The sequence below is a fragment of the Chaetodon auriga genome, chromosome 1, assembly GCF_051107435.1.
Source record: "Chaetodon auriga isolate fChaAug3 chromosome 1, fChaAug3.hap1, whole genome shotgun sequence".
Classification (NCBI taxonomy): domain Eukaryota; kingdom Metazoa; phylum Chordata; class Actinopteri; order Chaetodontiformes; family Chaetodontidae; genus Chaetodon; species Chaetodon auriga.
This window is the reverse complement of record NC_135074.1, coordinates 14,259,956-14,285,325: the sequence shown is the minus strand read 5'-3', so window position 1 is coordinate 14,285,325 and position 25,370 is coordinate 14,259,956. Positions and strand designations below refer to the sequence as shown.

The 25,370-nt window shown below is 43.6% G+C and overlaps 1 protein-coding gene across 1 annotated transcript in view; it reads left to right on the top strand.

Annotated features, from left to right (window-relative positions):
* ush2a (Usher syndrome 2A (autosomal recessive, mild)) overlaps positions 1-25,370 on the top strand; it is a 188,615-nt gene that overhangs the window by 153,647 nt on the left and 9,598 nt on the right. The window contains exons 70-82 of the mRNA XM_076724631.1: positions 2,299-2,456; positions 5,005-5,163; positions 5,680-5,842; positions 7,534-7,751; positions 7,842-7,978; positions 18,895-18,976; positions 19,067-19,212; positions 19,623-19,964; positions 20,243-20,604; positions 20,724-21,093; positions 21,297-21,578; positions 21,683-21,852; positions 23,016-23,346. Of these exons, the coding sequence (XP_076580746.1) occupies positions 2,299-2,456; positions 5,005-5,163; positions 5,680-5,842; positions 7,534-7,751; positions 7,842-7,978; positions 18,895-18,976; positions 19,067-19,212; positions 19,623-19,964; positions 20,243-20,604; positions 20,724-21,093; positions 21,297-21,578; positions 21,683-21,852; positions 23,016-23,346 (2,920 nt within the window). The remainder of the gene's footprint in view (positions 1-2,298; positions 2,457-5,004; positions 5,164-5,679; positions 5,843-7,533; positions 7,752-7,841; positions 7,979-18,894; positions 18,977-19,066; positions 19,213-19,622; positions 19,965-20,242; positions 20,605-20,723; positions 21,094-21,296; positions 21,579-21,682; positions 21,853-23,015; positions 23,347-25,370) is intronic.

Sequence of the window (25,370 nt, the reverse complement as noted above, 5' to 3'; positions counted from 1 at the left end):
TGGATTTTCTGTTTTAATTATGGGAGCGTAAAATGATACCCCCCTCTCCTCCCCTTCCTCCCTCCCTCTCTCTCTCTCTCTCTCTCTCTCTCCCACTCACTCACTCCTTGGCCTTCTCACTCTCTCCAGAGACAATTTCTCTTTACCCCAAATAGAATACCTGGGATAACACCCTGCAGTGCTCCAATCTCCTCTATGTGTGTGTGTGTGTGAAAGAGAAAGAGAAAGGGGGGAAGAAAGAAGATAGGACTGTGTGTACGTGTGTGTGTGTGACGTTTAATTTTCCCTAATTCCTGATAGTCTGCCAGAAGGCATTCCTGTCCCGACGCTTCACTTCTCGTCACTTGTCTCCTTTCCTATTCACTCTTCTTTCCTCTCACCCTCCCTCTCCTCCCATCCTTTTCCCCTCTTACCTCATTCCCTTCCTCCTTTCCTTCTTTTCCCAATTTAGCCCCGCACCAAGAATTACACAGGGAGCACCAGCCCCATTATCCAGGCAGTCTTGTGTGCGTTTTTGCCGACGTATGTGTGTGTGTGAGCGTATATCCATGCATGCCTTTCTGTGTGTGCATGTGTCTGTGCGTGAGACTGCTCAAAGTGGCCATTGATTATTTATGACAATGTTGATTAGCTGTCACTTTGCTTCGGCTGCCCAGGAAGTGTCTAAGATGACGAGAGAATTAACCTATTCCCTCTGGCTGGCCCCGCAGGACACACACACACACACACACACACACACAGCCAAACAGATGCAAATGCCCCACTCACCGATTACCAACCACACACACCATTTTACTTTTGATATCCCAAGGCGGTGTTTACATTTAAGTAAATATCTTCCAGTGATGAAGTGTTTGAATTCATTCTCCCACTGAAACCTTATGCCATGATAAAACTCTCCCTCTCCATCACACTCAGTCTCAGCTGAGCTCTCTTCCTCTCATGATTTCTGTCTCTCTTTTTCTGTCTCTCCTCGCCGTAGTTAGTGTGTCTCAGTGAGGTGTATTTATTTATGTTTTCTGTGTGTGTGTGTGTGTCTATGAGAGTAACATATGAGTAGTTTTAATACCTTTTCCTGACTGCGTTCTAACCCACCGCAGAGGTGCTAATGGCCTTCTGTTTAAAACGCTCTGCGCAAGAACAATAACCCAACACCAGCGTCTATTAATGCATGTGTGCCGGAGTTTATAGCAAATTAAAGGCTTTTAATGTTAAACGGTGGCCCACTTACACAGCTAATGTAGGCTTTAGCACCAGCCAGCCACACGCTCTTAAAAGGGAAATCTATCTTATGATGTCATGGGCGAGAGAGGTAGAGAGTGGGGTGAGAGAGGCAGCGAGACAGATGAAAGCGAGAGAGAGAACGGTGTATGACGGAGAGGGAGAAAGAGGAAGAAACAGACTACGCACACACAGACATGTGCACACATATGCACGTATGTTTCAATCTACTTGGGGGGGTCGGATCCAAAGGGCCATGATTTCTGTGAGTTTTTCAAGAGGTTGTTTTAATTTGTCAATTAATCACAACTCGAAAGCTGACAATTCAAGAGATTTTTTTGAAAATGACATTGAACATTTTGGTTAGAAACAACCCAAATTAGTTGTTCTTAATGCTCTTAATTTTCCAACAGCTAGACAAATTCTGGTTTTAATAAAAACTTGCAATTTTTTTTTTTTTTTTTGCACAATTGCCACTTATTTCCATACAATAATCTTCAGCCTTATTCTGCAAGTGACATGCAGAGCTGGGGACTTACTGTTCTACACTTTTTTTCAATTTTAGATAATTTTGCACTTTTGTGAATTTGCCTTACTTGTGAGTATCTCCACACTCTACACATAAGAAACTGTTAAACTGTTGGTTGTCATTTCAGCCATTACCTGTTACCTGTTGTCAGTTTCAGAGCTCCCTCTAACATCCAGACATGATGCTGTGCTGCTTAATAGTACTGGATGGACAAGTCCATTCATATGTTTCAGTTGATGACACGTAAACACTTCAAATCAGCGTTTTCAGGTTGAGTCATAAGTGACAGGCCTGGATGACAAACTACTGCTGCTAAGTGCTAAGAATTTTTTGGACATATTTTGGATATGTCAACAAAATTACCTTTCCATGTATTGTGTGGCTGTCTAAGCCAAGACTGACCAGGTCTGACATGTCTGCTGTGTACAATGGTGCTGCTTTGTGTGAAACTGCCCCTTTAACAATGTCTTTCTCCATATTCTGTCCTTGTCCTCCTCGTTTCTCTCTGCCCCTCATCTGTTATTTCTTTTACTGCTCCATTTCTTCAGGTATGTGTATGAGCTGGAGGCCAGTACAGGGGGTGGGACGGGTGTGAGTGACAAATATGTCATACAAACACCAGTCTCGTGCCCCACCGGGATCCAGCCTCCCCACAATGTGACAGTGTCAGGCCCCCACTCCATCTCTCTTGCCTGGACCCCTCCTGGTGAGTAGCTATGTAAATGGATTGATAGATGTGAAATGTGTTTAGTTTGAATCCAAATCAGAGAATAGACAGTTTGTTTTGGTTTCTAATGATATAACTGACTTCTTTATGTTTATAAGTGATCATTTCTAGAAACTATGGTGTGCTCTGTGGTTCTGTGCTTCATCACATGTATATCTCAACATGTTCCTAACCATACACTTGTCACACTGCAGCAAGAGCTTTCAAAATAAACCTGCAGAATGAGTATAATTCGTTGTCATTTCCTTTGCGATTATTCCCTGAGATTGCATTTGAACATAAACTGGGAACAGAGTTAACTGATACATACAGCAGCGTAACATTTTACTGTCCAGTAAATGTGGTGATTTTCCAATAATTTGAACATGTTTAGCACAACATTAAAACAGTGGTTGTCATATTTATTGGATTCAGCTCTGCTCTATTCACCATATCAAACTGACCACAGAGAAGTTTTTCCTCCACGTTTTCCAATGTGAGGAGACAGAGAGAGGGGTCAGGCTGAAACAAAAGCCCTGAGTCCTTTTCCATTCACCTTCTGGCCTCTCAAGACCTGGACACACACACATACACAGTTTTACATGAGCATACACTCAGGGCTGAGTTTCATGCTTATGGGGCAGTGATTGTCTGCCCTAACCCATCTATCATTGACTATTACTTCCTCATTAGGCTGATTTCCTATCTCAGAAACCGCTTATAGGGCCAACTAGCAAAGACACTTCACTTTGTGCCGTGTGTGTGTGTGTGTGTGTGTGTGTGTGTGTGTGTGCGCGCGCGCGCCTTTTGTTTGTGTATATTTCTGTTTATGCATGCATCTTGATACATGTGTATTTGAGTGTGTGCACATCTGTGTGTGCATATGTGTGTGTGTGTGTGTGTGTGTGCACATCACTGTGGAGACATTTCCATAGGCAGGCCTATTCTATCGTCATTACGGGTTGATTTTAAAGGTGAGGAAATATCGGCTGGGTTCTCACGCTTGGTTAACTCCCTGAGCCCAGAGTCTGGAGTGTTTTCGACTTGCGTGTATATGTGTATGTGTGCATGCCACTCTCTCAGACAGTGTGTCTGTCTGTGTGTATGTGCATGCACGTGTGTTTGTGTCTTCATATGCATACATTGACTGCCAAAGCACTGACGTATGGCTATTAAAAAGACATTTACTCTGGGATCAATTTCTCCATTGTGGTGTTTGTTTCTGTCTTTGTGTGCATTTTTTCTTTGTGTGTGTGTGCGTGTGTGTGTGTGTGTGAGAGAGAGAGAGAGAGAGAGAGAGAGCGAGCGCTTTGTATGTGTGCATGTTTTTTGTTGTATGTAAATGTACATGTGCACATTTATAATTGTGGGCATCATATGTGAAATACACCACATAAAAGCGGCTGACTGGTTGTAAATAATAGAACTTAAATATGACAGTGATGATTAAACCTCTATGGTGGAGCAACGTACTGATCAAAGAGGGATATATTATGACCCTTCTGTATGTGTGTATGTGTGTGTGTGTGTGTGTGTGTGTGTGTGTGTGTGTGTGGACTCTGTGAAAGTGTGTTAATGCAGCCAAAGTGCGCTCATATAAAAAGCTCCATGTGCTGAAGGCAGAGGTGTGTGTGCAGGTGTAGGTGTAGGTGCATGTGTGCATATGTGAGTTGGGGGGTGAATAATTGAAGTCTTTCATTTGTCTGGTAATCAGTTCGTTCTCGAGATATCCAGAGTTCATGAATGTTGAATAACCCATCACAATACAGTTGGCCTGAATTATGGAAAAACCTCCGGTGAGAATATTAACAAAGTCTAGGTGTGTGTGTGTGTATCTGTGTGGGTGTTTCTCTGTGTATGCATTTGTGTGGTTTTTGTCTAGTTGTGAGCCCACAGGATTGTGAAAGCGAGATCAGGCAGTTTGACGACAAAAATATGAACAAATATGCAGTTGTACTTGTAGGGAATCATAAACTTACTTATGTTTGTTCATATAGAACTTTAAGATCCAACACGAACATCTGGTCTGAACTATAATCTATCTACAATCCTGTCTTTATAAAGTTACCTCACATGACCACGTCTCAAAGCTTTCAGTTATCCAACATGGAGTATGACTTGACTGTGCGTATAGGGTTAGGGTTAGGAAAGCAGAAGAAGAAACTATATTAATGAGCAACCTTTTTGTCGTATTGTGTGCATAGTTCAGTCTGTTGTATTTAGGCTGAATGCTCTTTTTTGATCTTTGAAGCGGACAATGACCTTCAGGTGTCAAGGTTTTGTGCGCCTGTTTTCAAACATGCTTTTCTGAGCATCAAGAGGCAAATGTAGGTCATTCAAGTGTAAAGTCCTTCACTCATCTTTCAGTGATTTGATGGCAATGCGGTGGAAAAAAGGTCTGTCTAGTAACTTGATGTAAAATGTAAAATTCCATCATTCATCCTTTTTTGTTTTAGTCATAAATGCACTTCAGTCAAAAAAAGAACAACTGAATTGTCATTAAAACGAAATGCAATCATATCCTGTGTGTCCTTCTCCATTTCCACAGCTCAGCTCAACAGCAGCAAGCCTGTAAACTACAACATCCTGTTAAACCCAGGAAGTGACAGAGCCATAATGCATTATGCTGGACAAGACCTGCACCTCACTGTCACTGGTCTAGAGCCATTCACCACCTACTACATCAGAGTGCAGGCCTGTCAGATCGGTAAGTGTTTACTGTCCTCAATGAGACAGTTAATCAGGCAGCGTAAAAAGCAAAGTATACATGCAGGACTATTTGTGGTTGACATGACATGTTCATCTACTTGCCAGCAACAAGTTGGGACAGGAGCAACTACAGACTGGGAAAGTTGTGGAATGCTCCAAAAACACCTGTTTGGAACATTCCACAGGTAAACAGGTTGATTGGTAACAGGTGATAGTGTCATGATTGGGTATGAAAGGCTCAGTCATTCACAAGCAAGGATGGAGTGAGGTTCACCACTTCATGAACACATGATTGTATAAAGGAGATTAGTACACGGGCTCAGGAACACTTCATAAAAGCTTTGTCAGTAAACAAAGTTCATTTGCAAATGATTGCGTGTTGTTTTTATTTACAGTTTACTCTGCGTCCCAACTTTTTTGGAATCAGGATTCTAAAAGGAACAAATTCACTGGAGTCGTGTTCCTAGAAGTGTATGTGTTTTGTGACAGATTGCCTCAATTTTGCCCCTTGCAGATGGGTGTGGAGTGGGAGGGGGTGTGTATGTTCGGACTTTAGAGACTGCCCCAGAAGGTCTGCTGCCCCCCACAGTAAAAGCACCTGGAGCCAATCTCCTTGAGCTCCACTGGTCACCCCCTCAAAAACCCAATGGACTCATCACATCCTACCATATATACAGGTAACACACACACACACAAAAACACACATGCAGTATACAGTATACTGTATACATACAAAATTTACTATGTATACCATTACTGGTAAAGCCCCCTTTTCCTCTGGAATTTGTAGATATGTGGATACAACAGTTTGCTGGAGACACTTAATGTATAATTACAAAGACCTTCATGATTTTACTGAGGACACGATCCAACTTAAAAGAAAGTAACAGGTTGAGATCTAAGGAGTGAACTGCCAAATTCTGCAGCATATTTTGTTTGCCTCTGACTGTTGTAGGAGACATTATCAAAGTCACATGCTTTGCAAGCTCAACCAGCCACTGACCACTTTTTTCAGTGGTGTAACAACACTGTCATAACAATTATAATAATGATGCATGAATGGTTGTCATCTGTTTAGGTGACAGTCTCAAATTTTGAGATTATGTTTGCCTGTCGCATTGTGCTTCATATCCGTCATCATAAAAGTGTCTGCCTGAATCACCTGAGCTACCACAACATAAGGAGGCAGTCTGCATTAGGGCTGTCAAACGTGGACAAAAATGATGTTCAATTATTCTTTCTACAAAAACAGATTTTTTGCACACTGTCCATAAGAAAGCAAACCAATACGAGAGACATGCTGAGACTGAGAAAGGCTTTTTTCATTATGAGAAATTGTACTGGAAGTGGATGATGAAGTATAGAAAAGCAGACATAGAAACAACTACATCACACACACAGCTGCTTTCATATCCTCATGTGAACCAATAGCAGCACGCACAGATCACACACTGTGTGCATACGTATAGTATGCATATTTACTTTTATATACAGAAAAGCAGAGAAGTTTTGGTGATGTGGCTGTAGGTAAATCTCTGCTTGCCAGTCTGCGTACTTGGTGTGTGTGTTTGTGCGTCTGCGCGTGTTTTTAATGCATGCTGAAGGTCGTGGTCTGCTTGTTGACCAAAGAGTGTGTGATCTGTATGCAGGGTCAGACCAGACTAAGCCCTTTAAGTCCTCAGGAAACACACATTAGCATAGCAGTTCACACACACACACACACACACACACACACACACACACACACACACACACACACACACACACAACACACACACACCTGGCTTGATCAGACTCAGGCAGACAGGGACTTGGATAAAATAGGAAAATCTCTCTTTTTCACAGTCACACCTGAAACCCTATTTAATCACAGACAAAGGGGCTTACCAAGACATCAGGTTTCTTGCATCAGCCACTAACTTTACACATGATCTTTAAAACGTGATGTTACATTTCTTATTTCAACTCCGCACAAACTAAGCGTACTCATTTCCAGTACGCTACAATATGCTAAAATATTTTTAGATAATATACTCGAGAATAATTCATAATTAAAGTATATTTTGAATAATGCAAATACACAGCAAGTGAAACACCAGTATACTTTCAGTTCAGGTGCAAAAAGAAACTTAAAGAATACTTTAAAATACACGATATATAATACTGTAACAATTATTCAAGCTTCTGTGCAGCTTTTCATATACTAGGTACAACTTAAGTGATGTGAATTTAACATAATTTTTAAATATGTTATAAATGAAAAGCACACCAAAATATATGGAACATACCATTTCAGAAAAACCACTTGTAAGTAATTTTTAAAAAAAATAATGATCAGTAGTTGATCCAAGTACTTTATCTGTTACAGGCGTCCAGTAGGAACAGAGGAGGAGCTGCTGGTTTTTATCTGGTCCAGTGGGCCACTTGAATTTTTCGATGCAAGCCCCGCCCTGCGACCCTTCAGCTACTTCCAGTACAGGGTTCGAGCCCACAACTCCAAAGGCTCTGTGCTGAGCCGGTGGGCTTTAGCTCAGACTTTGCAGGCAGAACCACAAGATATGGCCCCTCCCACTGCCACACCCACCGGTGAGTTCACAGAGTCCCATGAAAACTGGTATGGTTACAGTGTTCACCTATTGAATCACTAACAGTCTCTAATGCTGTGCGCTTTGACAGGTGCATACTCAGCCCATCTGAAGTGGAGTGAACCGGGACGGCCCAACGGTCTCATTTCCCATTATAGACTGGTTTACAAGAAGCACCAACAGGACCCAACGCTCAACTCAACTGCTGTTACTGCTCTCACTGCGGAGGTGAATTCACACAGATACACACAAACGCAGTGAATGCTGGATGATGGGAGCATGCATGCATTTAGGACAGTCTCCTCCTTGATCACGTGTTGTTGTATCTGATATCATTCGGGTAGAGCTGTAAATTATTCTGTGTACTGTTAAGATTACTCACACATTGAAATGAGCACAAACTGAAACAAACACAAACACGGCTGCAAATGTAAATGTACATGCAGAAAGTTGATATATATAATATACAGTGTGTGCATGTGTGCGTGCATGCGTGCGTGTGTGTGTGTGTGTGTGTCTATTGTCATTTGTGATGCATGTGAAGAAATTTGGACTCTACCTGTGGTGCTGGTACCATCTGTTTGACAGTGAGGGGCCTGAAGACACACACACGCACTCTCTCACACACACACACACACACACACACACACACACACACACACACACTGCCCATGGCCTGCTATTCTCCACGGCCCTTCCCACAATTCTGTGCCATGCCCGATTACTATAAGCAAGCCCCGTCAAACCAAATGCACGTGCACACACACATAAGGAGACACAGACAGGCCCATGCACAAGCTCACACACATGCACACATATACTAATGTTAACGACGGCATATAGTCTGAATATGAGTTGTCTCTGTTGTAAGCGTTCACCCACAGCTACAATGGGATATTCACCCACAACGACCGGCTTCCTCTCACACCTGTGTCTGTGTGTGTGTGTGTGTGTGTGTGTGTGTGTGTGTGTGTGTGTGTGTGTGTGTGTGCGTGTGTGTGTGCGTGCGTGCATGATCAATCAAGATAAACAGAGATTCTAAGATGATGAGGGTAGATGGAGGAAAAAGGTGTTAGAACAGATACACACAGAAAATAATTGGGCAAAAGACTTGCAGAACAAAGAATAATACAGTTAATAGAGAAGGTAAGAAATAGAAAAGAGAGCAAGAATGAGTGAGACCAAAAGAGAGCGTGGAGGGGGGAGAAAAGTCAAGGAACAAGAGGGGGGAGACAGAGTGATAGATAGGGAAAGCAAGGAGGAGAGCGAACGGGGGAAGGAGGTAGAAGTATAGATCTATATTCTGTCCATACGAGTGGCCTCTTCTCCCTCGGTGACCTTTGGCTTGTCACTCATAATTAATACAAGATGTAAATGGAGACCTTTCACCTTCTCATTGATATGGAACACTCTGTTTGTGTGTGTGTGTGTGTGTGTGTGTGTGTGTGTGTGTGTGTGTGTGTGTGAGTTTGTGTATGTGTGAGAGGCTCATTGACATGGCATAGACTTATTTTGGTGGCGGTCATTTGTCACGCGGTTGCCTTCACCACATGCGCTCCGTTGTTTAGCAATACACAAAGAAAGTGAAAAGAGAAAGTTCTGAGCGAACTTGAAAAGAGCACGCTGAGGGATCGTCACACTTTGTGTGTTGACTTTGTGCTGCTTAGCAATGCGCAACCAAAAATGATTTTTGATTTTACATAGATGTTTTGCACATATCCTTGCTCAATAGAAAGTCAAGCAGTTCACCTCATTTGTTATAAGACCAGGATCATCACAGTTCAGGTTAAACATCAGATGTAATCGTTATGAACAACAAAATGAAAAAGCACAAGAAGGAGTTAACTCTTCCTCTCCTTAATGTTCACTAATGCACCCGTTCTTTTCAGCTCCAAATGTCTTACTTTGTGGATGTATTGTTTGTGCATGTGTGTGTGTCCATGTCCATTTGGTATGTGTGTATTTGTGTGTGTATCGATCTCAGGCTGGGCTGGGAACCCTGCTCTGTGCCAGCTTGGCTGATTAATGGGGTCGTCATGGCAATCGGACGGAATGAGGGTACGGAGCGCAGGCGGCTTGCCTCACTAGACCCCTGCGCACCGCCTGGCACACACACAGTCTCACACACGAATTCACTCTCCATGCTTTACACCTTTTTGACAGACATGTTAGTCACTCAAACAACCCTGTCAAGTTGCCTTTCGTGCGTCGTGGTTCCCTTACTTTTCTTTTGCTTTATGTTTCTCTTCCCTCTTTTCTTCTCTGCTTTCTTAAATTTCACTCTTGAGTTAACTCTTGACTTTTTTTGTTTTTTCCCATCCCACCATCAGCTCTTTTTTTTTTTGTTAACAGGGCAGTGTGTACAGGGACTGTTTGTGTTTTCCTTCTTGGGAAAGCTCACTGGGTGTCTATCTCCATGAAAAGGCTCATTTTGCTTTCACCAAATTCTGGCTTAGGGGTTCAGTGGGCAAATAAAATTCCTCCTTTGTTTCATGCATCTGCCCTCACCTCTTCTCTCCTCCGTCTTCCACCCTTTCTGTCTTTTCCCCGTCTTTTTCTGCTCACATCCTTCACTCACTCTGTGCTCTCTGTCCTGTTTTTTGCTAAACCCTTCCATTCCTCCCTCCTTCCTCTACCTGCATCTTCCTCCACCCCACCCTTAATTTCCTCAGCTCTGCTTTTCCATCTTTACAACCTTCTTTCGTCTCTTCCACCTTTAACCCTTCTCTGCACCTCCTCAATCTCCAATCTCTTCACTTACTCCCTTTGCACCTCCTGTTCTTTCTCCACTCCCTTCTCTCTCCTCCCCTGGCTTCTATCACTGATCTTTTCTCCCTCTTTCCACTTTTTAAATCCCCCTACCTCCTGTTTTTCTCTTCCTGCCACCTCCCTCTTTCTCCTCCTTTGCTCTTCTGTCCTTTCCTCCCTCCCCTGGCTCTTCCAGATGTTACATCGTGGCCCTTGGGATCGCTGGTGAAGTTAGACTGTGTATGTGTGTGTATGTGTGTGAGTGTTACTCTATGTGGATACATATGTCTGAATATGGTTGAATGTGTGCCTGTGTGCATGCATAACGTATTTTTGTTTGTGTGTGTATGTTCAACAATGTGTGTGTGTGTGTGTGTGTGTGCTGTATTAATACATCCCATTGATCAGAGCAGGACCCCTGACAGTCATCATCCCTGAGAACCATCTGGCCGACGCCTGACGCTCCCTCACCCAAACACAAGCTGACACCCTATTAATCTGCTACCGCCATGCATACATACGTGTGTGTGTGTGTGTGTGTGTGTGTGTGCGCGTGCGCATGTGTGCGTGCATGTGTGTTTAAGAGTATGAATGAATGAATGAGTGAGAGTGTGCGGAAGTAAGTGTGTAACGTGTATGTAAGAGGTTTTGTGTGGAGTATGTGTTAACATTTTTGCCATGTCCATAATTCTGGGTATGCATGTGTATGAATGTGTGTGTGTGTGTGTGTGTGTGTGTGTGTGTGTGTGTGTGTGTGTGTGTGTGTGTATGTGCTCTAAACCCCAAACCGTGCACACACATACAAACGTGTACACACACCACTCTGCCATCCGCCAACAACAGCCGGCGCTGAAGGGAGCTGAAGGGTGCTTGGAAATTAAGGTTATTACACAAATTGAGCCATATGGTCTAAATATTTCAGAGCTGAAATTTACTAGGCAATAAAAATGGCCCCTACCTCGGTAATGGTGTAAATTACAGCTTAACCACCAGCGCTAATGATGTCCTTCTGTACACCCTGTAACCAACCGTACATGAAGGACACATTGTTTAAAAAATACCCTAGGAAAAGCGAGAGTGGGAGAGCGAGGGAGAGGGAGAGGGAGAGAAAAAGAGGAGAAGGGAAGAAGGGATGCAGATAGAGGGGGAAGGATGAAACAAACAGGGCTAAGAGGGGAAGTGAAAGAGGTGAGAGAAGATGAAAGAGAAGGAGATGGAGAGAAGGAGAGTAATTAATATAGAGAGCAGAGAAAGAGAGAGAGAGCTAGCAGCATGTTTACAATCTGTTAGTTTACCATTAAGAGCCCGTCAGAGAGTGCAGGACAGCGAAGGCCAGCCGGTGAACTGTGTCTCAAAGCCGACATGAGATTTCAGTTTGTGTGTGTGGATGTGTGTGTCACCTAATAAGTCAGAATGTGTGTATTAAAGCATGCGCAGTTGCGACATGTATATATGTTATGAGAATATGTGGTGTGTATGTATGTATGGTCAGCAGGTGTGTTGAATGATTGGATAGGTACAAACACAACCAAAGACAGAACGCGATCATTTTCAAATGAACGGTCTCCAAAGTTTTATGAGACGTTCCCGACTTAATGTCGTAATATTCTTTATATAATCAAGTGTTCACAAAGTGGTGAACCTCTCTCCATCCTTGCTTGTGAGCGGCTGAGCCTTTCCAGGATGCCCCTTTCATACCCAATCATGATACTGTTCACCTGTGGAATGTTCCAAACAGGTGTTTTTGGAGCATTCCACATGTTTCCCAGTCTTTAGTTGCTCCTGTCCCAACTTGTTTGAAGCATGTTGCTGCATCAAATTTAAAAAAAAAAAAAAGCAGATATTTACAAAAATCAATGAAGTTGATGTGGTCAAACATTGAATGTATTTGTTTCAGAGTGACAGGGTTTTGCTTGGGTATGCACAGTGAGGATGTGATAGGATCAAATATTAGAGTTAGATGAGCAGATCGATACCACTCTCAATCTGTTGGCTATGAAGCTACAACCAATACAATACAAATATGAAGCCACAGCCAGTAAGCTTAGTTTAGCTTAAGGACTAGAAGCAGCATCACTTAAGTGCCTGGTAACTTCATACTGGCAGTAAGACTCAACAAGACAGTATGTTTCCCAAAATGTTCAACTATTTAACATTTATCTACAGTGTAGGTCCCAGGGGGAGTCTGTTTAGTGGTTGCTTGTGTTTTCTATCCATGTGCATGGATTTTGCCCAGTGACTTAGATGGCCTTTTGCATATTGTATTCAGTTGCAGTCAATTGAGCTCTCTCAGCCACCATAGTTTTCACATAATCATGAAAAGCAAAATGCCCCCCACTTATTGCAGTCATGGCTATAGAAATGTATTTATCCTCAAAAGATTTGGATTTTCAGGATATAATAGAAAGATATAAAAGAGAATATTCAGGTATGCATACTTGCATACATTATGGATCATACACAGACCTGCTTTAACCAGGTTAAATCTGTGAATAGGTTTACCTGTTGTGACATGTAAACATGATGTGGTTCTCCTCCCTCACTTGGAGCTTTGAACGCTCTCTTACTGTCTGTTCATTTATCCGCTTTGTGTCGCTTACCCACCAAAGATACTGAGCAGAGGATAGCGGGTGGTCAGAGGAATAGGAATGACGAGGCTTTGCCCTTGCTCTCAGTGACACCCTTTAACGAATGTGCAAGACAAAGGAGTGGAAGCAACAGAGAAATGCAGAGCTGAGTGCACAGAGGGTGAGGAGAGAGGGATGAGGAGGTGGAGAGGGGAGGAGGACACAGGTGAAGAGACGAGGGAAGGATTAGAGAAGAGAATAAGGAGACTCAGATGCAGAGTTCATTAGGCCCTCGGCCTGTCAGACCCCTTAGTTAGAGGTCTCCAGCTCTGATTGGAGGGCTCTCAGCATTCTGCATAAACAGCCAAATAATCAGGCTGCAACAGTCCCTCTTCTCCTCGCTGTAATCTTTCTCTCTCGTCTCCTCATCTTTTTCACAACTCCTCCCTCTGTCGCTCCATCCTGCTCAGTCCTCCCTCCATCACTGCATATCCGTCTGGCTGCCTCTGTCACAAATTACAGTTTTTATGCCATTCTCACCGTCCATCTTTGCCCCCCTCCACTCCCTCTTCTTCTGTCTCCCTCTCACTCTTACAAGTGATTTTTTTTTTCAAGTATTCTCCTACTTCCTCTTCCTCCCTCTCTCTTTGTGCTCCCTCCCTCTCTCTCTCTCTCTCTCCCTCCCCTCTTTCTCTCACTCTTTTAGTAATGACAGGTTGTGTGTTATTGTGTGTCTGTCTGTGAAGAGGCCACACCATCCAGTGTAGTGCTCTCCACTTGTCTTAATGGGTGTTTAGTGCTGCAACTGCGATACGATGGCCATCACTTTAGAGGAATGCTGAGTGTGAGTGCTTAGAAGACAGAGACAAAAAATACTTAAGTATATTTGTGATGACTGAGTCCATTCAACTTTGGAGGAAAGCGTGTGTGTGTGTGTGTGTGTGTGTGTGTGTGTGTGTGTGTGTGTGTGTGTGTGTCTGAATGCTCGTCAAGTGTTTGTTTTGGAAGTGGGTTGTTCTTTTGACTGTAGTCTGCAGGAGGCGTTCCTGCCAGCCTCTCTGTCTCTCTGATGTTGTCTCACAGCCTGGACATGAATGCAGAATGTTTGTTTTTATATTTCCTGTCTGCATTTTGTTCATCGATTGGGTATAAGGGGTTTAAAGGTTCTGTTTTATCCACATCTCTACAGACTCAAAGACAGAAAGGGAACAAGACGTTACAGCCCTTGATTGGAAATTGCTTGTGTTATTTTATTTGATTTGTTTGACAGCTAGTCATTGGTAAATATCCATTTCTTTTGTACTGAATTGTGCTGCCCTATGAAAAACAGCTCAGAGAAAACTGCATCCACAGAGAAGCAAATTTTCCCTCATTCTATTTCAGAATATCTGTGGATTTTAAGCATATCGTCCCTGACTCGTCAGAATTTGTCCACTGGTCTTTGGGCACATCACACACACAAACACACACACACACACACACATTCATAGATGCACACTAAATAGGCTGTTCCTGGGGTCTAGAGCCGCCAAAGCCAATCAAGGCTGTCGGTGTGAAGTGGGCATGCCTGTTCCAGACCCCTGCAGTCCCTCTCTATGTCTGTGCTGGCCACATACAAAACACATGCCTAATGGCACTCTGTGTGTCTGTGGGTGTGTTTTTGTGTGTGTGTGTGTGTGTGTGTGTGTGTGTGTGTGTGTGTGTGTGTGTGTCGCACAATCGTCTGTATGTGTCAGGGTTTGTCTAACGCACACTGACTAGCAGGGACACCCACGCAGGGCATTTGCAAACAGACACAGGGCAATTGTTCCAGCAGCATTGAATTAGGCATGTGCACATAAATACGAACACACACTCACACACACACACACAAACTTGGCTTGAGAGCTTGGCATGGGGCGCGAGAGAGCAGCGTGTGGTACACTGGCTCACCTCAGAAACCTCCGAAAACAATTATTGCTCTCACAGGGCTGGTCAGGGCACAGCTTGTGCTAATCGACTGGACTAAAGAATTGAATCGAATTGAGCAGAATTGAGCTGAATTGAACTGAATTGAACTGAGTTGAATTGAATCGAATAGAGCTGAATGAAACTGAATTAAATTGGACTGAACTGAATTGTGTTGAATCATCTCTGATCATAGCATGTTTTATCACACACTGAAGTAAGATGCATAAGAAAAGGTGAAACAGCATGGTGCTTTATTATCTCTCCAGGTCTTAATATGACAGAGCAGAGAGGCCAAAGAAAGCCTGTGGAGAGAAACATCCCTAAGGCAGACCGGTTGGACCCCATTCACTTATCATTAGGCATGGTTCTTTCATGTATGTTCTTAGGCACTCACTTTACTTTTACCTGCATGTGTGTGTATATATATATGTGTGTGTGTGTGTGTGTGTGTGTGAGAGAGAGAGAGAGAGAGAGAGAGAGACAAGGAGAGAGAAAGAGAGTGTGTGTGTATGTGCACGCATGTGTGCAGCCATATGCTAATGTTGGTCCGTCTCTCCGTCTCTGTCTCTCTGCGGGGCCCAGTGCTGGGGCCTTTGTGAGATAATCAGCATAATTCTTTTGACAAATACACATGGTTATTCTTAATTAGTATCACACACTGTCCCCCCGGCTGCACCATGCCTCTCCACCTGAATATCACACACACTCGGCTGTACACTTGCACACACACTTCTATTAGGGACACATGGGTCCAAAACAAGATGCATGCAGATGTGGGCTTGTTAGGATACATGCATATGCACGCAAATAAACAGCGGATATCAATATATTTGCACAAGGTTCAAGGAGCACACATGCACGCTGACCCTTTAATATAGGCTACACATGCAGAAACACACACACAATGTCCAGAGGACCCCTGCTGTTGCTCAGCTCACACACCAAAGAGAAGACAGAATGAGGAAATAAAAGATTGAATAGATTGCTTCCTGGCCCTCAGTGCTAAGTTGTGTTGACCCATGTAAGATCTGAGGTTTCTTTAATGTATAAATTAGCAAGACTTCTTCCTGTCTCTTCTCTTCTTTGCCCATCATTGTCTCCTTTTCTCTCTCTCCGTCTTGTTTACACTTTCTTTCTTTTACATCTGCGCAAGTCTCTCATCTTCTCCCACCACCTCTCGCTCTCTGTCTCTTGACTTCTTGCTCCCCCTCTGTTCCCTTGCATTTGGCAAGATTAACTGGTGACTTTGATCATCCACACACACGTGCACATGCTCATGCACACTGAATTTAGGTTGACGAGAACCTTTTTGCTTTCATATCTTACATAGTAGCTTTTCATGTGGTCTTCATAGGTTGCCCTTTTTTTCCAAATAGGCTGTACAGAAATGCAACCATTTATCAAAAGCAGTTTTTGTTGCTGCTGCTGCTGTAAAAAAAATAAATAAATAAAAAAAAATCCCACACTGGAACTTAGCCTAAATATTACAGTGAGATCATGAGTATCTATTGCTAAATTGCAATATAGCTCTTGCTGTAAAATTGGTGCTGAAAAATGAATGTTATATATCTAAAATAAAACAGCCATTTAATGTTTAACTGTTTAATCTTACACACATCAAGGTCAGATGCTGTATAGTATACATATAGTACAAATGTAGTGTCATGTAGTGTCAAACCCAAAAAATATATGTAATAATAATAATATAAGTTGGGAAATTCAGTTGTATTTATTTGTCTGTGTGTATTTAACTCTTAACTGTTATTCATGTCATTATGTCTTTGGCAGTTTTGTGTGTATGCGTATGTGTGTGTGTGTGTGTGTGTGTGTGTGTGTGTGGTTGTCTACACATTCCTCGATATGTGTGTTGTAAGACACCATGAAAGTGTTGTGTGTGCATTTGCGTCTGCACATGTGTATGTATGAGAGAGAAATAGTTATTGAGGGAGCTGTTAATGTAATGTAATAGTAGTGTGTTTTAGTGTTGCACTATTTGATTACTGCCTGCCTGTGTGTGTGTGTGTGCAGTTAGCAAGCTGAGGCGGTGAATTTCATAGTGTTTGATTGTTGAGAATTTGTGTGTGTGTGTGTGCGTGTATGCGTGTGTGGGGAGGCCGTTAATGTGGTGTGTTTCAGTGATAAAGTGTTTGAATGTATTGCCATCTAGAGGCGTGTAGCAGAGTCTCCATGCTCCTATAAAAGCTGCCAGCGCCAGATGCTGCTATTGACAATGTGCATATGTTAACCGCTTTATAGGCCACATGCCTCACATATTTCACTGGCTTTTAAGGTAGAGAGATCTCTCATTCTCGCTCACTTAATCTGTCTCTCCCTTTTGCCACATTTATCTTTTTTGCTCTCCCACTTTAGCTTTCTTCCATCTTTTTTTACTCAGTCACTCAATCTCTCTCTCTCTGTCTGACTCTTTCTCACACGCTCCCCCTCCCTCTGTCTCTGCCTTCTTTATTTCCTTCATCAGTTATTAACTTCCCTCTGACTTTTTTCTGTCCCTCTTTTCTAATTCTATGTCCTATGTCGCCTTACTCCATTCCATTCTGATCTTTTTTCTCTCGGCCTTTATGTCTCACTACCACTGCCGCTTTCTCTTTCTATCTCTCTCCACCTCGTGTCTCTCTCTTCGCGTCCCTCCCTCCCTCCCTCTCTACTGAGAAGTGCTGTGATTTGCAGGAGGATTTAGCTTGTGTCTAGGTGTCTAGGGGCTTATTAATCCTATTTCACTGTGGATGAAAAACATGTTGGCTCCCAGACATGAAAACAGTGAATACATGCATTCTGGTTGTTGTTCAGACAGTTCATCCTTGGTGCCACGCTACGGTGATTTGTCAGGGTTTTCATTTGAATCAGTTTGAATTGGAGCCTTTTTGATCCTCTTGCCGCTGCGTTGAAGTGGGTTACCAGTTAATCTCTTTACATATGCTCGCTTGCTTGTGTGAAAAAATACGGTCCTGATCAGACAATTTTTAAAAAACTGCAGACTCAACACATGAAAAAATGTAGCTTCCTATGTTGTACGTTCACACAGATATGTTCACACACAGAGAAGCATCACTCTCATAGTTTCCTTCAAGCTCGTTGTGATAAACAAACAAACAAACAAACAGGCAATGCTATATCCTGGAGCCTAGTGCTCCCTGACTACCATGTCATCGCACGCCAGGGCCTTTTGAAACAACAGTGTGTCTCTTATCAATTAGTAAATGGTGTTTCCACTATATCACACACACACAGACACACACACACACAGACACACACACACGCACTGCCCCTGTGTGTGCCAGGGTGTTGGGCTGGGTCCCACTGCCTAAAGCTACTGGCACACTCACTCTGCCTGTGTGTGTGTGTGTGTGTGTGTGTGTGTGTGATATAAAAGGGTGCATGTGTGACATAAACACTCAATCTGGAAGCTTTGAATTCACCCATAAGGGACGGCCGCCTTCCTGCCAGTCTCTCTCTGTCTCTGCCACTTCTGTGGTGTCTGCTTACTTTACCATGGCAGAGGCTGTATGTTGAAATGTTGATATCACAAATCCCATGTCATGTCATCTTAGCTTGCCATTGTTTCAGTGTCCCTTTTCATTCCCCATTTTAATGAGTAATGCACTGGTTTTTATTCATGCAGGATTTGTTTGTGTAACTAATTTCCTCTCACTCTCTTCTTCTCTTGCTATGGCACGCTACCCACTTCCCTGTTTCCCTTTCCATTGCTGCTCTTTCATTCTTTCTCCTTTTAACTCTCTTTTCTCTCTCATATCTGACTGTCTCCCTCTCGTCCCTCTCTCCTACTTTCTCCTCCATTTTTACTTCTCTGCACTACTCATTCCATCGCTCATCATACCTTGGCCTCTCTTTCTCTCTCAGGGTTCAGTCTTAGAGGCAACAGTCTATGGTCTTGAACCGTACAGTCTGTATAGTCTACGAGTGGAAGCTGTCAACGATGCAGGTAGGTTAATTGTGATCAGTCGATCATTTGAAATACAGCACCGACCACTGAACCGCTCCGTTGAGTCTACATATTTTTGTAACCCTTCAGGTGGCGTGTCCAGTCCATGGGTAGGCATTAGGACCCTGGAGGCTTCTCCAGCCAGCCTGGCAAACTTCACAGTGGAGCAGAGAGAGCAGGGCAGGGCGTTACTGCTGAGCTGGGATCAGCCAAGTGTTCCAAACGGAATCATCACGGTACATCGTGTGTAAACAAAAACACAGAACACACAGCAAAGTGTGCACACAGCATTGAGTCGATGAAGCCTGCTGCTCCTCACATAACATGAGACAGTAAAAATAGTCGATAAATACCAATAATTAAGTCGATTCATAAGTAACCAACTCAAAAGACACACAATTTACCATAATCCAGCAACTGATCTGTATATACATGGACATACAGTACTTCACATGTCTTCTGATACACTATTACATGTACAGCAATAGGCCTGCTCCTGAGGTCAGTATAGTCAAGCCTACACATCTTCGTCCCTCCTCTGTTCCCATTATGTCCTACTTTAACCCACCTTCTCTTCCTCTCCTCTCCCACTGCACTGGATACTTCTCCTTCCTCTTCCCTGCTTTCCCTGTCTCCTCCTTTCCAGATGTATAACTTGTACAGTGAGGGGAACCTGGAATTCAGCGGACTCTCACGCAACTTCCTGTTTCGTCGTTTGGAGCCATGGACCATGTATTCCTTGTCTCTTGAAGCTTGTACCGCAGCAGGCTGCACACGCACTCCACCTCAGCATGTCACCACAGCAGCGGCTCCACCTGCTTCCCAGCCCCCTCCCAGGCCTCTCTTCATCGGCCCAGACCATGTGTCACTGACCTGGGGGCCTCCCTCCCAGCCCAATGGGCCTATTGGAGAGTATGTCTTACTTGGGAGAAGTCTGGAGGAAGTGGGGAGGGGAAGAAGTAATGAGGAGGGTACTGACAGAGGAAAGGTAGGTGAAAGTAATGACACAGGTCCGAAGATAAAAGCATTGATTTCTAGGTGTGACCATTTCTCAGACTCATAAAACTCCAGGTGCCACAAATATCTGCAGAAAATTGTGTCGTGCCTTGTTTCCGCTCTTATCACTAATAAAGATATTGTTATGTGAATATACAGCAAATTTCACAGGGATCAGTATGTCTTTCAACTGCAATGGAATTAATAAGATGAAAATTGTGTTACTGTTGTTCAACCCATCAACCTTAAACATCCAACTGTCTTCAAAAGGTGCTGTTCAGACAGTCATCCCCACAACTTGGCGACACCTTCTCATATACAGTGACCGGCCTGCGACCCTGGACACATTATGAGTTCAGTGTCCGTACTCACAACCCTGCTGGGCACACTCGCAGCCCCTGGGTAACTGTGACAACCAGACAGGCCCCTCCTCGGGGTCTAGCCCCCCCAACAGTGAGTCACCTCCAAGGCCAGCCCAGTGAGGTGTCGGTGTCCTGGACTCCTCCTTTAGAGCCCAATGGGGTGCTTCAGTCCTACAGGATTCAGAGAAACAATGTCAGTTTCTCATTTAGTTTTGACCCTACTGTCCTCAGCTACACCGATGAAGACCTCCTGCCGTTTTCAACATATAGGTATTATTCATAAACTATTATCTACCCCGTGTGGATTACAAATAACCACCACAAACTAATTGATCATTTTTAGAAGAGCCTATAAGCTGTTATTCTATCTTACCTTTTCCTTTCTGCAGCTACTCAATCATAGCCTGCACGTCTGAGGGCTGCATCACCAGTCCTCATACAAACATCACAACTCTGGAGGCTCCACCTGCCACAGTAGAAGCTCCCACAGTGGACGACATCACACCCAACAGTGTAAACATTTCCTGGAGCAAACCGCTGACACAGAATGGAGAAGTGACTGAATATGTGCTGAAACTGAACAGTGAAGAAGCGTACCACGGGAGAGGCCTACATGCAGTAGTGTCAGATCTGCAGCCACACACGTCATATCAGCTGGTCCTTTTAGCTTGCACCACCGGTGGCTGCACCACCAGCCCCACAGTGTCCACTGTAACTGAGGAGGCTCCACCCACAGGCCTGCCCGCCCCGACTCTTAAGGTGTGTTTGTTTATTTTTGGCTTCCAGTGAAATTTCTGTTACTAGGTGTGCAATACCTCAATCTGTGGATTTCAGTCGTAGGATTGAAGACACTTCACAGCTCCTACAGTGGAATTGAAATTCAGTGGAACTGAGCCTTTGCACAAATCTGCTGTGCTCTTTAAAGATCTGTTTGAAGTGACCTTTGACCTTTTCCTTTGAAGGTCACTGGCCCAGAGTCACTGGAGGTGAGCTGGAGATCACCTGAACACCCTAATGGCATCATCACGGGGTATGAGCTCCGCAGAGATGGTGAAGTTATCTATGTTGGCACAGAGACCCATTACCACGACTTCACACTTTTGCCAAGCGTGGAATACAGCTACGTCGTCAGGGCCAACAACAGCAAAGGGACAGTGAGCAGTGCAGCAGCAACAGCAAAAACTCACCCATCAGCTCCTTCTGGTGTCGGTCTCCCCACGCTGACGCCTTTGGGACCAAGCCAGGTGAGTCATTCGGCGATTCAGTCCATAAAAGTAACAGCTGAATCATGATATTACGACTAACTACTATTGCGGTTTAAAAGTTTTTGTGCGGTATGTTTTTTCAGGTCAGAGTAGAGTGGAGTACTCCAGCCCGTCCCAATGGAGACATTGTGAGTTACACTGTGCATCAAAGAGATCCAGTCCAGCTCAGCATCACCAGCACTGTGTTCACTGCAGAGGAGAGTGACTTCTCCAACCGACACACCACCCTGCAAGGGCTGGCCGCTTACCACAGGTCAGTTAAAGCACATCTCCACAGTTCACTTTTAGTTTTTTTTGCAGCAACATGTGTTGCATGGACTGTATGTTACATGTATAGATAGGAAGAATATGTACTTTTTTTATTTATTTATTTATTTTCTTTATTGCAAAGCTGAAGGTTGAAGAATTTACATATTCATTAAACTGCATTACCTAAACCACCATAATCCAGGGACTGCTGTACAGAAGTTCACTGATTTCAATGAATTAATCCCTTTAATTTTTTAAGACAGTCAGTCAATCGATTCTTTCAAAATAGAAATTTAACATATGTTTTAAAATGATCAAATTTAAAGTGAGCCCATATAAACTGCTGTAAATTTGAACTTTCAAACTTTGAACTTTGAAAGTAACAGAAATAAGGGAGGAGGGATGAAAAAGTAAACCAGTGTGCTGTATTTTCCAAATCTCTTCTCAGAAGTATGACACATTTCAACACTGGAGCAAATAAACAGAAAGATCTGCTGCAAAAACCATTTGTGTCTTCTCTCACTGCCGTGTATCACGTACCTGCACATAAAAAATTCATCTTGCAAAGATAAAAAGATGCACAACATCGCTGTGCAGTTTGTACTCTGTTTGTATTCTGTTTTGCAGGAGACACCTACACTAAGTCAGTGCTGTATTTATGAAGCCTTTGCTATAAATTACAACACTATTGTGCTTGTCAAAATGCAAATATCTTGATCAGGTGAAAAACAAGCTCTCAATCAAGCTGCCAAAAGGATATCGTCAAGACTGCAGTGTTTCAAAGCAAGAAATCAAGAGAGAGAGAGAAAAAAGGGAAGAGAGTCAGCCTTGAAGCAGTGGCCATGCATCCATCTCTCTGTCTGAAAAAGACAGCAGAGTAGACCAAAGACTATATAAGTGTTTATGTTTGTGTGCGTACGTGTGTGTGAGGGTGCATTCACAGTTGTGTGTCACTGTGCTTGAATACGTGGCTGTACATGTGTGAGCTCGACTGTGTGCTGATAAGATTCAGATGATAAAAGCCCCCCCCCCCGACCTTTTTCCATTCAACTCTTTTCTTCCTCCTCACTCCTCTTTGTCATTTCATCTTCATCTTTCAAAAGAAAACAGCAGTGCAAACATCACTCAGTATTGCATTTAAAAATGAGTCCCTTTATGTGTGTGTAGGTATGAAGTGAGGCTGGAGGCTTGCACAGCGCTGGGCTGCTCCTCCAGTGACTGGTCATCTGTACTCACTCTGGAGTCTCCCCCTGCTGGACAAACAGCGCCACTGTTAGACCTCCAGCCTGACACACACACTGGCCTACAGACCACCTTTCTACTCACCTGGTCCCCTCCAGCTCAGCCAAATGGTAGAATCCTTCATTATGAGGTGTACCGCCGGCTGGATGATACCACTGATACCGGAAGAGGCGATGCAGCAACACTTGTCTACACGAATATCTCTACTACTTGCAAAGATGAAGACCTCCAGCCGTATACAGTATACCAGTACCAGGTACAATGCTCTGTGCTTTTATATGCATGTGGTTGTTTAGAAAAGCAGAATTCAAGAAATATTAACACAAAAAGTTCAATTGGATTCTGCATAGCCGAGAAGATGGCACAGAAATATGACAACTGAGAAACACCTTTGTAGCCGTATCCTGTCACAGCTGTACATACTTCTTATGCTGTAAATGTACTCCTCCTTGTCCTCTGCAGTAGACATGGAGTTAAAGATTTTTTGTGATCTGTGAACCTCATTTGTAGATAAGATTTGATGTGACTGACACATCAGACGAGGGAGCCTCTTTTCACAATGAAATGTTTTCCTTACGCCCAGTCACACACACACACACACAGATCACGCTCATACCTCATCCACGCGCGCCAGCATACACAGACATACGCACACAAGCCAAGTAATCAGACAGGTGTTAAATGGCGGGGTCCATATTCATGCTGTTGTGCTGTGCTTTGGAACGCTAATTGACAGGCTAGCCCTTTGGAAGCAACAATAACATTAGCATTCCTGCCTGTCAGACGTACGAGCCGAGGCCAGAGAACCTGTGTAATTGATTGAGTTTGCCTGATTGTGGTGCCGTCTTTATTTACGAGGGTCCTAATTTATGACAGGAGGAGGGAGGGAGGGAGGAGCTTTGGGAGATGACGGGCGGGCAACAGAGCCATTAATCACTGGGCCCTCAGAGCACCCCACTTCCTGATTACCAGCCAGCCAATCGAATTAACTGTTAGCCCCCTTGGTAACAGAGCTTGTATTGGAAAGACCTTTTAATGGTGACCGCTACACGTCCCCTGAGGATTTGTCAGTGGGAGATTGGGGTGCGTGGACAAAGTGGTGGTGTGTGTGTGTGTGATGTCCATGAACACATGTACACAGTAGTACTCGTGTGTGTTTGTGTGCGCATGGTATGTAATCGTGTGTGTGTGTTTGGGATGGAGAAGTGAGGAAACGGTATAAATGTTTGGATATTCACATGAAGTTATTCATCATGACTTTTCTCTCATTTTTCATGAAGTTACTTTTTCTCAGTGTCTGCTTGTCTGTATACTTGTCTGTCAGTCTATCCTCTACCGCCGCCTACCTGTCTGTCTTTCTTTCTGCCTGGCTTTATTTTTATTTAGCTGTTAATCTGTCTGTATACCTATCTGGCTCTCATCCTTTCTCTCTGTATTTGAGGCGTACACAAGGACGATAAGTCAGTTCAGTTTAGCACACCGCGGTGCAGAGAGAGAAATCATATTAGGCTAATTACACTGGGTCATAAGCTCCTATTGACAGCTTTATGCTTGGTTTTAATTACTGCCCACTTTCACACAACTTAGCCCCTTCACCCCAAGTAGATGCACCCGCCAAGTAGCTCCGTTGGCCTATCAGAGCGCTCGAATCAAGTCCGCAGTCCAACCGTCCAATAAAAAGACTCAAATACTGTCTGGTAGTTTCCTGAAGTCGTTTGTTGCCATGGCGGCTCCTCTGCTGCCATGGCAGCTAACAGCGTATATTTTTATTTTGTGTCTAATAAGCCAAATCACGGCCCAATAGGAGGAGAGAGGACAAGAGAGGAGAGAAGCAGTAAAAAGTCTGTGGATGATATAAGGACGAGGAGATGAGTTCTACCTTTTAGCACTGGATCAAGGGCAAGGTGATCTGGACTGACTTTAGTGTTGAACTTTTTCTCTCTCTTCTGTCTATGTGGCACAAACTTCTTAATCAAGCCCAAAGCCGTGCGTCATGTCGAGGCTTAAACTGTGTTGCTGCTAAGGGAAGAACATGGTTGTTGCTGGGTAGAAATATTTCATTGCTGCAGCTATAACTTTGTATGAAGGCAGAAGCTAATTAAATTGAAACTCCTTTAAGCAACAAGTCACGTCACAGTTCCTGTATCAAAAGTACATGTGGAGCAGAAAACTTCATAGTATATAGTAGTCCTTCAGTTGATGCTGCACTTTCTTTAAGCTATTTAACTGGATGTTTTGCATCCTCTTTAAGGGCTCTGTTCCATAGACATGTACAGAATC